Source organism: Plectropomus leopardus, chromosome 11, assembly GCF_026936395.1.
Source record: "Plectropomus leopardus strain MGB_pleo_1.0 chromosome 11, ASM2693639v1, whole genome shotgun sequence".
NCBI lineage: Eukaryota > Metazoa > Chordata > Actinopteri > Perciformes > Serranidae > Plectropomus > Plectropomus leopardus.
In genome coordinates this window covers 7,605,001-7,619,112 of record NC_142186.1, presented here as the reverse complement: position 1 = coordinate 7,619,112, position 14,112 = coordinate 7,605,001, and the positions used below count along the sequence as shown (strand labels likewise).

The following is a 14,112-nucleotide window of genomic DNA, read 5'->3' as shown; positions in this document are numbered from 1 at the left end:
CTCTTTTTTGTCAAACCCTGCCATCTACCCAAAATGCAAGTCAAATCTTTCTGCCGACAGTTCAGGCAGAGATTCGGGTGTCTTATGCTGACAGCAGCCAATGCAGCCTCGAATCGCTAGCCTCAAACAGAGATGAGGAGCAGGCCATAGATGTCTGGTAAGCTCACTTATTATTATTAAAGCACGATTTGGCCTGATCTCATATGGTACATCTCACATCAAGTTGAATTTAAGGTTTTTTAAGACCTTTTTAATACTATTTAGAATTAAATATAGGAACAATTTAACAACAGCCAAAACAGGATAAAAATTGGAACTGACATCATTATTTTGGATTAGGAAGAATACTGCCCAAATATTTTGTGTTCATAACATAAAACACAATGGTTTAGTGATGTTCATGCAAAAGGCATTTTGCAATTTCTTTTTAAATTAGAAATTATTTTGAGATTTTACAATATAAAATAATTTTAAATGCTTTGAAAAAATCCCATTTCCCATGTCTTAGCGTTTCAAAGACTTTTGAGAGAATGATTTAAATTAAATACCATTGAAGGCCTTATTTTTAGATTAATGAATTCAAGGCCTTGTAAGGCTTTTTAAAGACATGTTGAATGTACAGTATGTCATAGTTTAACATATCGTCATACAACAGTATGATATCCTACAGTAGCGCTTCACGAATAATGTACGTATATTACTTACTTATGGTACATAATTAGCACAAGTTTATGCAATTAAAAAGTTAGAAAATGATAAAGTTATGGTGGTTAGGCTTAGGAAAAGAAACATGGTGGCGATGTAACCTTAAAATGACTCAAAGTTCACCAAAGCTCACACAGTTCTGAACACCGGCTTCCCGGGGAAAGTCCTGGAGGAAGTCCTGTGTTTTTTGACCAATCCTCCACCCCAATATTAATGGACCACTAAGGACCACATCCATTCTAACTTACATCATTAAATTGGTCATGTCATTGCAGTCTTCCAAAATATATGGGTAATACATGAATTCCTGACTCATGATTACTTGGGAAATGAATTAGTTTTCAAAGTACAACATGCACACATTACATGGGAACAGCCTGCATAGTTCACTCCTCGCTACATCACTTGACTGTACTACACCACAGATACACTGTGTATGATCAAAGATATTGCAACCACAGTCATATTTTTTTCAAGAAAAAAGAATCTACAATTGCCAGCAGCAATGCCGGTGGCAGCAACTGATTATTGATGATACTGATTATTTGTGATATTTCTCTCAAACAGCATATCATAAGACTCCTTTTAGTTACAGTCAACCCTCCAATATGTTCTGCCCTCTGCAGCAACACAAACTCATTTTCAGGATCCAAAAAAAGTTATATATATACGTATGTGACCCTGTGGTCTGAGAAAATCTGACCAAAATCATATTTGATTTCTCAAGAAGCACAAAAACAGCCTAAGATGCCAGCAGCAATGCCAGTGGCAACAAATGATTCCTGCTGCAGATTAGTGCACGTTGCAGACTTGCTGATTGTTTATTACCTCATACTGAACAGTAGGATTAGAGTGTGGAGAAACATGCATGTTCTGCTAATGTGAAATTGTGTAATGATTGAATATATTATTTTCTTTTTGAGTTTGTATCCATGTTTGGTGCCTTTACTTTGCATTTCTCAGCAATAAGTTGACAGTGTGGGCGGTTTTCTGACAGCCTTTTCCTTGGGCTTTATTCTGTTGATAAAGTTTGAGTTTCTTCTGAGTTTCATTTTCTGCTCGATCTTCTGCTGTTCCAAACACATTCAAAGTGTAGGCAGACATGTAGGCATCACTTTCCGTACAAGAGACAAACCAAGCATCAGGTGTTTAGAGCAACTTGAGAAACTTAGCTTCAGTTGCTAGTATTTTGTATCAATCAGCGATGCTGTGAAACAAATTGGCATAAAATTATTGTGTGATTCTTAAACTCAGTGGAACCAAAGTTGATTATGATTACATAACACATTTGGGAGAGGTGGCCCTAGAGGAGCACTTGGTAGAGTCGGGGAGCAGGAGGTGGAGAGGAGAAAAGGTTTACAGGGGCGGATGGTGGTCAGATAAAACAGCTCCGTGCTCGCGTCAAGGAAAGGTTAATGTCTCTCTCTCGATTTCTCCATCTCTCCCTCCCTCGCTTTCCCAGCTGAGGTCTGTGTGACTTACAGCGGGTCCAGACTGCATTAGATTAAATCATAAATTACCCACCCACCCCCATATCTGCATCCCCCCCTCCCTCCCTATCTCACTCTTCCCTCTCCCGTCCTCTCACTATCTCAATCTGGCTCTCCCTTTATTCTCCTATATTCCATTCCCCATGTATTTCTCCTGCTTCCCCACTATTATTTCTCACCAGCTCTAATCATTATTCTCCTTTCCACGCCCCCATTCAAAATATGAATGCCTTCCTGTTAAGAGGACTACTACAGTGGCTTCGGACAGCAGGCCATGTGGGTGAATGTGTTGTGTTGTTTGGTCTTGCTTGCTTGGTTGTGCTAATATGTTACTGCATGTGGTGTGCTATTTTCTCAGTTTGCTATAAAAACAACTGGAGTGGAGGGAAGCAGGTTAGAGATTTGTCCTGTGTGTTGTATGGATGTGCTTGGAACGCCAGAGAACTCAGGCCAGTTTTAGCTTTTTAGTTAGTTTTAAGTCCCCATGAAATGAAAAAAACCCCAAACATTTTCCTTTGCTTATGCCAAATATATGAAAAAAAGGAAATCTGTGTATTATGAGTATTTTTACACCAAGGTCCCTGTCTTTTCTCTTCCTGTAAAACCAGGTAAAATGGTTTCAAATGTTTCATGACTCATCCTGTACTCAGGGGCATTTACAAAAGTTCATCCATTTGAACAACACTTTGGGCTTTGGACTCATGTAAAACCACACCTCCCTGTCTGGGGGTTATAGTAGCCAACAGAGCGATATGCAGAGTGACAGATGATGTGTTTTCTTATATCAGCAGGTAAAACCTTTGCCTTGATTTCCAAAACAGTGTGGCAGAGGTCTAATTTATTAGTCTCTCACTCATCCTCTTCCTAATCCAATCGTGAGAAAGGGGGGTGTGAGTAGCCGACAGTCCGCTGAAGCTCTATATCCAACATGTTCTCATCCCAAGTTGTCACATATTTTTTGGGATTATTTTTTGGGGCTTTTATGCTTTTGATGTATTGTAAAGCTTTAGCGTGAAAGGGGGAGAGAGAGAGGGGGCAACATGCAGCAAAGGGCAGAGGCCAGAATCGAACCCACGGCTGCTGCAGCGAGGATACAACCTTAGGACATAGGGCGCCTACACCTGGTTATGTTTAGAGAACACAAGCAAATGGCAACCAACACTGGGACAACAACATAAGCACATGCTGGCACGGATGGCTGGGATTAGATAAGTGTCGGATGGTTAGGTTTAGGAAAAGGGGATGGGAAGTGAACACCGGACTGACGCATGAAAGTCTGGGGTTTGTTCGAGCCATCCAATGCCCTTCCCTCCTGACCTACAGGGACCTTCGGGCATCTTTTATTACATCATTACCAGCAGTGTTTCCACCAGACGCTATCCAGCATGGTTTCATGTGGACACGAAAAGTTCCGTCATCCAGTCATCCGGCGGCGAATTATAACACCGGGAACAGTTCTGTCCGGCTGTGTTGTCAGCTGTTTCCAGCAGCGTATCATGCGGACACGAAAGGTGGCTTTTGGTTTGCTCTTTGTGTTGTACATGTCTGCTGTTACATTAACTAACTAATAATGAACTAAACCAATAATTATTGTAAACTGCATAAAAGTATGAAGATTTCTGTATTACAATAAGTTATGTTGATATTAATCATTTATTTTGAAAGAAAGAAATCACGTTTAACTAGTTGATTTGCACAGAATATTATTAAAGACTCACTGACAAATTATGAAAAGGAGATTTTTACAGTGTATGAATGGACTGGAGTGTGTGTGTGTGTGTGTGTGTACAATACATTATGGGGACATTTAAAGTGGACAGGCGTACACATTATTTTATGAGGATGTTTTGAAAGATAGACATTTTTAATGTATCTTTACCAAGTGAGGTTATATTCTTGCAATGAAGATAGATTTACATCTTCAGGTTTCTTTATATCCTGTGTATTCTGGTTTGGGTAAATGTGGCCCTGCACCCTAGTGCATACACCAATGTATGTATGATGACAGACACCTATGTGAACGTCTGCACACGTCGTCAGTTATTGTTTATAGACTTACAGGCACAGAGGCATGTTCCAGGCTTAACAGAGCATTGGTGGGATAAGTAAGAGGCCAGGCGAAAAAAAAAGAAAAAACAAGATCCCTCCATTCAACCCCCACACACCTTGCTCCACCGCTCGGCTGGAGAAAAAAGGGGAATAAAATAGAGTGACCCTGCCACTAGCAGCTCTCTTTTTCCCCCCACTGTTCTCTTCTTCCTCCCCCTTGCCGTGTGAAATCAAATTTCCATGTGGCTCCCGTATCTGTTGCACAGCGAGGTGATTTATCAGGGATGCAAAGAGCATGCAGAAACAATCTTTATTACATCCATTTCCTGCTTGTCAGCCGGGATCATGTTGGCTGTTCATTAAAGGCGCGGCGCAGGTGAGGAGAATGCATCCCGATGCCTTGATAGATTGTCTGCTCCCCTGTGGTGACAGCAGCTGGATGGATTGAACAGCGGGGGGCAAGGAGGGAGGAAAAAAAAGCGCTGACTCCGTCGCTCCCCCTGTCAGACACACTTTTACATAGCCGGCCAGTGTCATTTCTACCAAACAGCCCCACACACACACATGCACACGCACACTTCTGACACTCTTTGGACTTAAGCCAGGAACCTGCCTTAATGCATGGATGCATGCACACACCGTGAGCATGATGAAAAAATCAGAGACGCACACATTGTAAAGATGAAGTTTATCTTATTATGCAGTTCCCAACATTGGCTCGCTCTGTTGAAAACACCAGCCTGATAAATGCCTATGAGGATAAAATACACTGCAACAGCCAAATTTGCCAAATTCACCAAATTCAAAAAAGGAGAACTTATTCAAATAAATATTAAATTTAATAACCAAAAATTACACCCATACAGGCACTTCTGTGTTGCTTGGCGACCAGTTTGTTTAGCTACCTGTCAATGACTTTGTTGCTTGGTGGTGAAAGATAATCATGATAATCACGCACTTATTTTGTGCTACCTCAACAGCAGCTGGCTGTGCGTTCAGTGGTTTGTGTGTGTTTTCAAATGTGCAGTGATTTGGGAAATTATGGTCTGTTTTTTTTTCATTCTGCATAGGGAAAATACAGTGTGGGCTCTCTCTGATACTAGTGATATGATACACCAGTATGTGGCTTAGTTAACACATACATGTCATAGCATAACAGCAATATACCATACCACTTTTTCAGTGCTGGTAAGTTAAAAGGAAAACCTGTTCTTTAAAATGTAATGTTTTTGTTAAGCCACACAGCACCAACTGTTCAGTAATCACTGTAAAGTATGGTGGGTGAGTATTTTGGAGAACAGTTTGAATCCTGGAATCTGGTGACAGCATCCTAGGTGCAGATGCATACTGTATCATAACACTGGTACTGGGCAATATGGCCTATAAATAATACTGCTATACACAATATATATATATGGATATTTTGATGTCTCCTCTGAACTACTGTAGACCACAAAAATCAAACTACTAAAAAAAACACAGTCACAGTTAAGTTAAAAGTAGCTGCTGTCATACAATAAAGTTAAAACAGGGATGCCCGGGAGCTCACCACGGGTTCGATTCCAACTCGTGGCCCTTTACTGCATGTCATCCCCTCTCTTTCCCCCTTTCACCCTCATGCTGTCCCACGAATAAAGGAAAAAAAGCCAAAAAATAATTATCTTTAAAAAAGTAAGATTGAGTACTGTCAAATAATCAGAGTTCCCACATATTCTCATAAAGATTTTGAAACTTTTTCATGACTTTTCAAGGAGCAAGATATTTTTTCTTGCCCTACTTGTCTGTAATTTCAGTTTCAGGTAGCTGGAATACATGCAGGTGGACACAGAACACAGGGAGGAAATGAGGAAACGTATATGATGGTGAACAAATGTTGTCACACATTAAAACAGAGCTACGCTGCAACAGACAATAAATTTGTTGTTATGTTACATTACGTAGAAGGTTATTCAAGGAAGAGTTTCTACTTTCAAGAGACAATTGAAAACTCAATTGTTCCGAGAACACCTAGGCACTTAACCTGACTCTTCTCCTCTTTGCCCTTTGGGGTAAATTAAGTCAGATGGTCCAAAACCCAGCACCTAATGATTATCTAGCACGGACAAAGTTGTGTGATGTTGTATGTTGATTGTCATCGTAAGTAGTGATACTGATCTCAGATGCTGAGATCGCTACTGGTTATTACTTTGGTTTCCAAAAAAAAAATGGGGGGGGGGGGGTGCGCCACTTCTTCTGCCAATAGACAGCAATACCTGTGACCAATCACACCTGAAGCACTTTTTGCACTTACTAAGGGTTTTTTCCTTAAGTCTAAATTCTTGCTTGTGTTGTACGTCGCTTTGGCTAAAAGCGTCTGCTAAATGAAATTGTAGAATTGTAGATTACTGTAACAATTTAATCACATGGAATAAAATTCCATGTCTTTGTCAAAACTTTCAATCATTTTGACAAATTCCACAACTTTTCCAGGCATGGAACATGTGATTGTGAAATTCAATGACTTTTCCAGGTTTTTCATGACCTTGGGAACCCTTTATAATATAATTAAATAAGAAAGTGTTAATGAAATAAATCAGAGCAGAGCCACTGGTGCTTTTATTCTGAAGTACCTGGCACATCTCAAGCTTGAATTGTTGATGGTTTTACCATAAACTTCTGCTGTGTTAGAAGTGTGAAACGAACTTAATCAATTTGTGTACACTCTTTAAATTCAGACATAATTGAGGGTCCGTGAACACAGCACATGAGAGCACAGAGTTCTATTTTTTCTCAGCAGCAGTTTGAGGAGTTTGAGTGACGGGCTGAATAATTGATAAGTCACTTAAGTCAGAGCGGATCAGATCGATGTAAGTAAGAAGCATTTGCTGTAGAGGCGAGGGAATACAAATTTTTGGACCCAGTACAGTGAACACCTAAGTTTTACTTCCACTGCGTCTGACATTCTGCTGCTCAATTAGTTTCCAAAGTACGCTCTGCGCTACGCAATGAATAACCAAACACCATATACTGTATATTCCAACAGTGCTCTTAATGTTTCAGCTCCAAAAATATGAAATGAATGTGTTGGAAACCCTGAGCAGCTCTAAAGTTAATAAATTAATGATATTTTCAAGTTCCACTGGTGTTCAATGGTCGCAAAATGTGAACCAATATAGTTATTTTACACATCCCTGCTGGAACAAGCCGTAATACATAAAGTATATGTGATATATCACCCACCCCTTTATGAATTACAATATACTGACCAAGAAAACCAACTAAAAATGTACAGTCCAATTCTAATAATACACATTTCATTATCCAAACTTTTTTTTAGAAATGCACAGTTTCTGTAGGACACTGACACGCAAATGTGACACACAGCATGAGCAGACAGTAAACACTTTTAATGCTGTATGGACACACCTCATTAAGTCAATCAGCTGAGGCTGTAGAATATCAAAAATACAGCTTGGCTTCTTACAACAGCTACGTAAGCCTTAATAATCAGCAATAAAATGTTTTATCACACCTCCTACATCAACAGATAAATACCTAGAGTATGACAACATAAATAAAGCTCTCCTTCTCACATTATTCCCTCAGTGGACCGCTCTTCAAGGTACAAGTATAAAATCCCACCATCTTCACCTTACTCAAATTCCTAAAACATAAAAAAAAAATGGCACAATGTGTGCATCTGCTACAGAGTGCAGTAAAGAGAGGCAGAGAGAAGACAGGATTGGCTCAAATTGATGTTTACATGTATATATCCTACAAACTATTGTGAGGCTCTGCAAAGAAGGCAGCATATCTTAAAAGGACCATTTTCGTGCTCTTTGCAAATCAGGGTGACATTAAACTGTCCTGCATTTCAGGAATCTGAGCTCACAGAATTATCTTTGACACTGTTCAGTCTTCATTTTGTACATTCCCCCTATTTTCTTTCTCTCTCCTCCCATACAGCCATCTATCCTTCTACCTCCCTTCCAAGCCTAATTTGTGTCCTGTGTCTGTCTGTGCACCAATGACATGTAATGACAATGGCGTAAGCGCCAATCAATACCGGAATGCTTTTGGGCCGCCCAGCCAGAAGGGACGGAGGCCAGTGTTGATAGCAGGGTGACAGGGACACTGTGGGCTGTCGTGGGACAAGGTGGGTGGAAGGTGGATGCAATTTCACTGATGAACCTACAGCTTTAACCCACTCATGGCTAATAACTGCTGCTTATGTTGATGTACACTATATGCGACAGTCGACTTTTATTCCTGCTATGAAAGGGTTCAAAGGTCTTATTTATGAAACAATGCATTAACCAAGTTGTAAACACATATGTAGGAACGTTCCCATATGGAAAAGAAAGTGCGCGCACACACATTTCCATGATGAACAATAATAACATCACCTGTTCCATATTGCAGGTTCAGTTGCACACAGAAACAACTCCCAAAACACCATTTTAAGGTCAACCACATATTTTTTAAGTCCTAAAAGCCTTAAAGTCGAGTCGCTTGTTGTGGACAAAAGGAGCAACAGTGAGAGATAAAGATGAAAACATCACAGACAAAAAGGGAAAGACACTGTAGCACCCCAGCAGCAGGAGAGCTTCCCAGCATGTTATTGCTGTTGCTGTTCATTTTCTCTATTTATCGCTTGGTCTATAAAATATGGGAAAACAGTGATAAAAGCCCACCTCAATATCTTACAGCTCAAGGTGACAGCATTAAACGTCTTGTTTGTCCAACCCACAGTCAAAAGACATTCAATTTACCATAAGACCAAGAAAAGCAACTGATTCTGGCACTTGACAACCTGGAATCGTCACATTTTTGGCACTTTTCCTACTCAATTACAGTAGTTGCAGATTTATTTTCTGTTGGGATACTAATCAACTAAGCATTGTCGCTATGCTGCATTTAGTGTCACATATCTAACATGGGTAGATTGTGGGTGATGGAGTGTATACAACAGGTCAGCATGTTGCTACCTTACAAATACTGTGTATAATGTCAAACGCTCTACTAATGTGTGTGAGAAAAGCTAGATGCCACAACACTAAATGAAATCCTGCCAAACCAAACTGACATAATAATGTATTTGACTGTCTATTGTTGCATTGAAACCGGCCATCATGCTCGCTCTTTGTAACGTGTGACAGTTGTATTTGTCTTCTTGTATTTATTGTTGTAACTATGTTTTAAGCTGCCCTGAGATTTTAAATCTCAATGAGTCTTTTGCTTTAAATATTTTTTTTAATAATATTTCTTTGATAGTTATATCACAACTTATATCACAATTTGACTTCTCTTTTAGTTTTTAGCTGTTGCACTTTTTAAAAGTTTAGGCATAACAGAAAATGTTCTTAGTAAAATTGATGTCACATCTACATCACAATATGAGATAAGATTTTGGATATTGCAAGTGTTGTTTTTTTCCTGGTTTTAAAGCCTGCCTTACAGTGAAATGATGTCATTTTCTAAACTCTCCAGCTGTTCTAATATTTCATTTTACCCACTTTGTCAGCATGTCAACATTATTAAATACATAATTGCAGAAATATTTTGTAAAAGCACTAACTGGCTACCCTACAATAATGTTGCAATATCTATACTGAGGTACTGGCTAAAAAATATTGTGATATTTTATTAGCGATTTATGGCTGGCATATCGGTGTCAGTTGATGTTTGCCATAGTGTAATATAGGAGTAACTGATTTTATTTTTTAAAATGAGAATTTCTTTGCATCCTCTGCACATATTGCCCAGCCCTAATGCAGACTGATTACAACTGAACTTGATTAACGGATCCGCTTGATGTTCTATGGATACAGGCGCTCAGTTATACATCACTGGAGAAACAAGACGAAATAGAGATGTTAATGTCTTAATTTTGCTCTGACTAAAATGTCCAAAAATAAAACCATACGTGCATGTCTGTAGGAAGGAAAGTTGATTATCTATCAATTTCTTTAATGGGTGTAAGTTGACTTAAGTGTCTGAAATTTAGAAATTCGATTATAACATTACATATATGTGTACCACCAGCAGTTTGTTGGTACACCAGGTCAGAATTGGTTCTAAATAAACATACATTTTCAAGCATGAGTAGGAACTATGCATAGAAAAAAATTAATACAAGCTTTATTTGATTTTATTTTTTAAAATGTTCCGGGGGCTTTTGTGGCCTTTATTTAATTGGACAGCCAGAGAAATGACAGTAAAGGGGGATGACATGCAGGAAACGGTTGCTGCTCGGACTCGAACCTGGGGCCACTGCGATGAGGACATATAGCCTCTGAATATGGGGCACGCTCTACCATCTGAGCTACCTGCCACCCGATAGGTGAGTTTTATGTATAAAATTCTGTATACAAGCAGGTAAATGAGAAATCTAATTTTATTGAGCTGTGCCTCTTAAGGGTCATGCCGACATCCATGAAGTATAGTAATAAAATTAATCTAATGCAACTATATCTAATGGCACAACTGTGAGACAATAGTCTGAAAGAGGAGAGTCAGAAGCAAACCCAAACACGAGCATACAAATTGAAGGTGGCATGGTGAATGTGATTCAACACTTGTAGAGGGCCGACCTCAGACGCCGATTACATTTCCTCTAAAACAGAGGGACTAGATTGAAGGGTGGAGATAGAGAAGGAGAGAGGAGGAGGAGGGAGAAGGAGTGGGAGGTGGGGGCGCTTTCACTCAAGAAAAATAATTTATTTCATTGTGATATTAAAATCAATAGGCATCGATTGAAAGGTGGCTAAAGGTGAGCATATACATGATCCTTCAGCAATGAGAGGCAGACTGTCCGAGAGGGAGGAAGGAAGGGAGAGAGGAAGAAAGAGAGGGAGGATAAAAAAGACGAAGGATGGCCAGAGGAAGGCGTCACCTCCTAGTTAACAAAGAGGGAACAGGAAAAAAGAAGTGGAAAAGAGCAAGAAAACGAGAGAAAGAGGAAGAGAAGAGATGGAGAGAGAAAGAGTGAGGGAGCTCTTGCCCGGTGGAATCAATACAGAGAGGTGGAGCAGAGTACAATAGCCTCAGAGGAGAGGAGATTCAGTGGTGCAAGTCTAATACTCTCTGTCTCACACACACACACACACTTTAACACACACACACACACACACACACACACACACTTTAACACACACACTCGCCCCCTCTCTGAATCCTTTTTACTCTTGCTTTCGCCTGACATTTCCCTCTATATCCTTCCTCTATTTAATTTCTTTCTCTTTTTCTCTCGCTTGCTTGCTCATTCTGTATCTACCCTCCACCCCTCGCCACCAATACCCACACACACACACACACACGAACACGCACACACACACTGAGTAGCTGTCTGTATGCAGAGGGATGCACAGCAAAGAGAAGGCCTTCTGTCCACAGCAGTCCGCCATAATAGTGACATCTTTTATCTAAAACATCCAAGTAAGAATCATCACAAGTAGACAGACACGCATGGATGCAAGTGGACAAAAACACACACCTCACACAAATATGCCATTTCTAAGAATAATGACACTTTTATAGGACATTTTCTTCAAGTCCACTGTCACACACATGCTGCAGACAGAGCCACTTGTATGCAAAAAAAAAAAAAAAAAGTGTCGCATGAACACTAACACACACACAAAACAGCACACTCCGACACTACTCCAGCTCTATCAGCACTTGAGACTAGTGGGGCTTCAATTAGTTCTTGATGAATGAGCCCATAAGATGCCACTCTCTCATTTCCCTTGTTGCCAGATATCCCAGCAATCAGAGAGAAATGAATTCTCATTGTGGCGTGACTGAGACAGAGATGACGGTGGTGGTGGTGGAGGAGCGGGGGGGGACTAACATAAATCATTCACCCTCTCCACTGAGGGCCAGAGTTCAGCTCCATCATAAACTTGACAAGTCTGCCAATCTAAAATGTCTGTGGACAGGCACAAACTCTTGCACAAAAAAACTGAGAAAAATTGTGAAAAGTAGAAGCAACTAGCTAACTAGCTACTAACTTTAGAGATATTTTAGATCTGCTCCTGGCCTTGTTGTATTAAAACAGAAAATAGTGTGATAAAAAAAAGAAGCAACCAGCTGGTACACACCCAAAAGGACCCAAGCATGAGTCCATTACAAACTAATAATTTGTGTTCATATTCCAAAATATGCCATGTTGTTCTTGTTTTGGCCAGAAAATTCACTTCTGTGTTTTTTTATCGATCTACAGTCTTTGAAAGGCATCATGTACCTATTTCAAAGATCCAATCAGTCTGTGTTGCAGTGAAGGTTAGGAGGACTCACCATCATCAATGATGCTGACCACCACTCCGCTGCCGCTGATGTTGTTGCTCCAAACTGGCATCACATTCAGGTCAAACCCACTGGCGTTGTACTCGCCCTGTGAAAACTAAACACAACAAGACACACATTATTACTAAGACTCCAAAAAGGTTTCATGTTTACTGTTAAACATAACTCCAAATGCATCGCTCACTAGCAGAAAGTGTAAGGCCATTACCTGCACTTGTGTCTCCACCTGCTTGACCATGTAGACCACTCATCTGTACCTTCCTCCTCCATTTCTTTTCCCACTTCATGTTTTTACTGTGTTTAGTGTGAACATTTCTAACATCCCCTTTGTCCCATGACTGCTATACATCACCTGTCCTCTAGATGCTACTGCACAGTCCTGCTCCTGCATGTGACCCACTCACCTGCCGGCCTGGCTACTGAAGCAGACATGTGACCCCACCTGCAGGTACTGTTTTCTTCCTACTTATGATATATTCATTCAACCCAGGTCTATTCTCCACATTAGACTGTTACGTAGTGGTGCTTCATCATCGGCCCAAATAATTGATAATCAGTCAGATAAACACACACGACAACTGCGTGCTTGCATCCTAAATTTGCGACAGCCGTTACATTGTATAATGATTATTACATTACATTGCATTATCTGACGCTGCGTTATGTTATTACACTGTGCCACCTCAACACACCTTTGCTGTGCTGATAGTAAGAAACAATGTCGATAAGATCTGTTGTAAATGATTCTGCTCTCTTCACTTGAAAAATGATGTGTTTACACTTTAGCCATGTTGATGACAGCAGCACTTACTGCTATAAGTACACTTTTGCCTTTAAAGGAAGCCGTTCTAAGATCAGTTCTAATTTGGCAAAGCACCTGTTTAACTATTGCAACATCATACACTCACAGATAGTCTTTGTCCGCTGAGCTTTTCGTCATCGGCTGTATCTATAACAGTTGTCCAATCCTGCATGTTCATTGAAAATATCATTATACAGTACCATAGCCATAGTGTTCAGAGGTTATTCATATTGCAGCTGTTACTACCAAAGAGAGAATATATAGATATTTTTGAAACTGTATTCAAATTCTGTTTCCACTCTTGACAAATACCTCAGTCTATCAAAAACAACTAGCGGTGTTCAAGTATCAAGAAGAACGGTAAGCAGTGTCAGTATCCCACTGATATCCACTTCCAGGCCGGGAAGATTGTGCATTATTGCCTTCTCATGTTGTTTTCTTGTGGTTTAAAAATTATATGTTTGTATACTTTCTGCAGAATCTGTGCTATGTGTAGATGAATGGACATATTGCTAGAAGTTTAGCACACATATGTGAGACAATGTTGTGCACGTCCTTGTGTATGAGTGCACTCAGACGCAGTATGTGTGCCCATAAGGAGCCCAGAGAGTTCATGAGGAAGTCACACAGAAAGATATTTCATCCTTGCACCTCAAACCACAAATCCACCCACCCTCATCACACACACACACAAATGTGCACACTCGTGCACAGCAAAAACACCAGCATGGTGAGGCAAAAGAGCCACCGTTATAACTCCCATGAGTCTCAGTGGCCCCA

The 14,112-nt window shown here is 40.1% G+C and overlaps 1 protein-coding gene across 7 annotated transcripts in view; it reads right to left on the bottom strand.

Moving 5' to 3' along the window:
- The window catches only part of LOC121946024 (neuroendocrine convertase 1-like), a 216,737-nt gene that overhangs the window by 154,512 nt on the left and 48,113 nt on the right, over nt 1-14,112 (bottom strand). For all 7 annotated transcript variants that reach the window (XM_088083951.1, XM_088083956.1, XM_088083954.1 and 4 more), the window contains one exon: nt 12,522-12,627. In XM_088083951.1, coding sequence (XP_087940077.1) covers nt 12,522-12,627 — 106 coding nt within the window. The remainder of the gene's footprint in view (nt 1-12,521; nt 12,628-14,112) is intronic.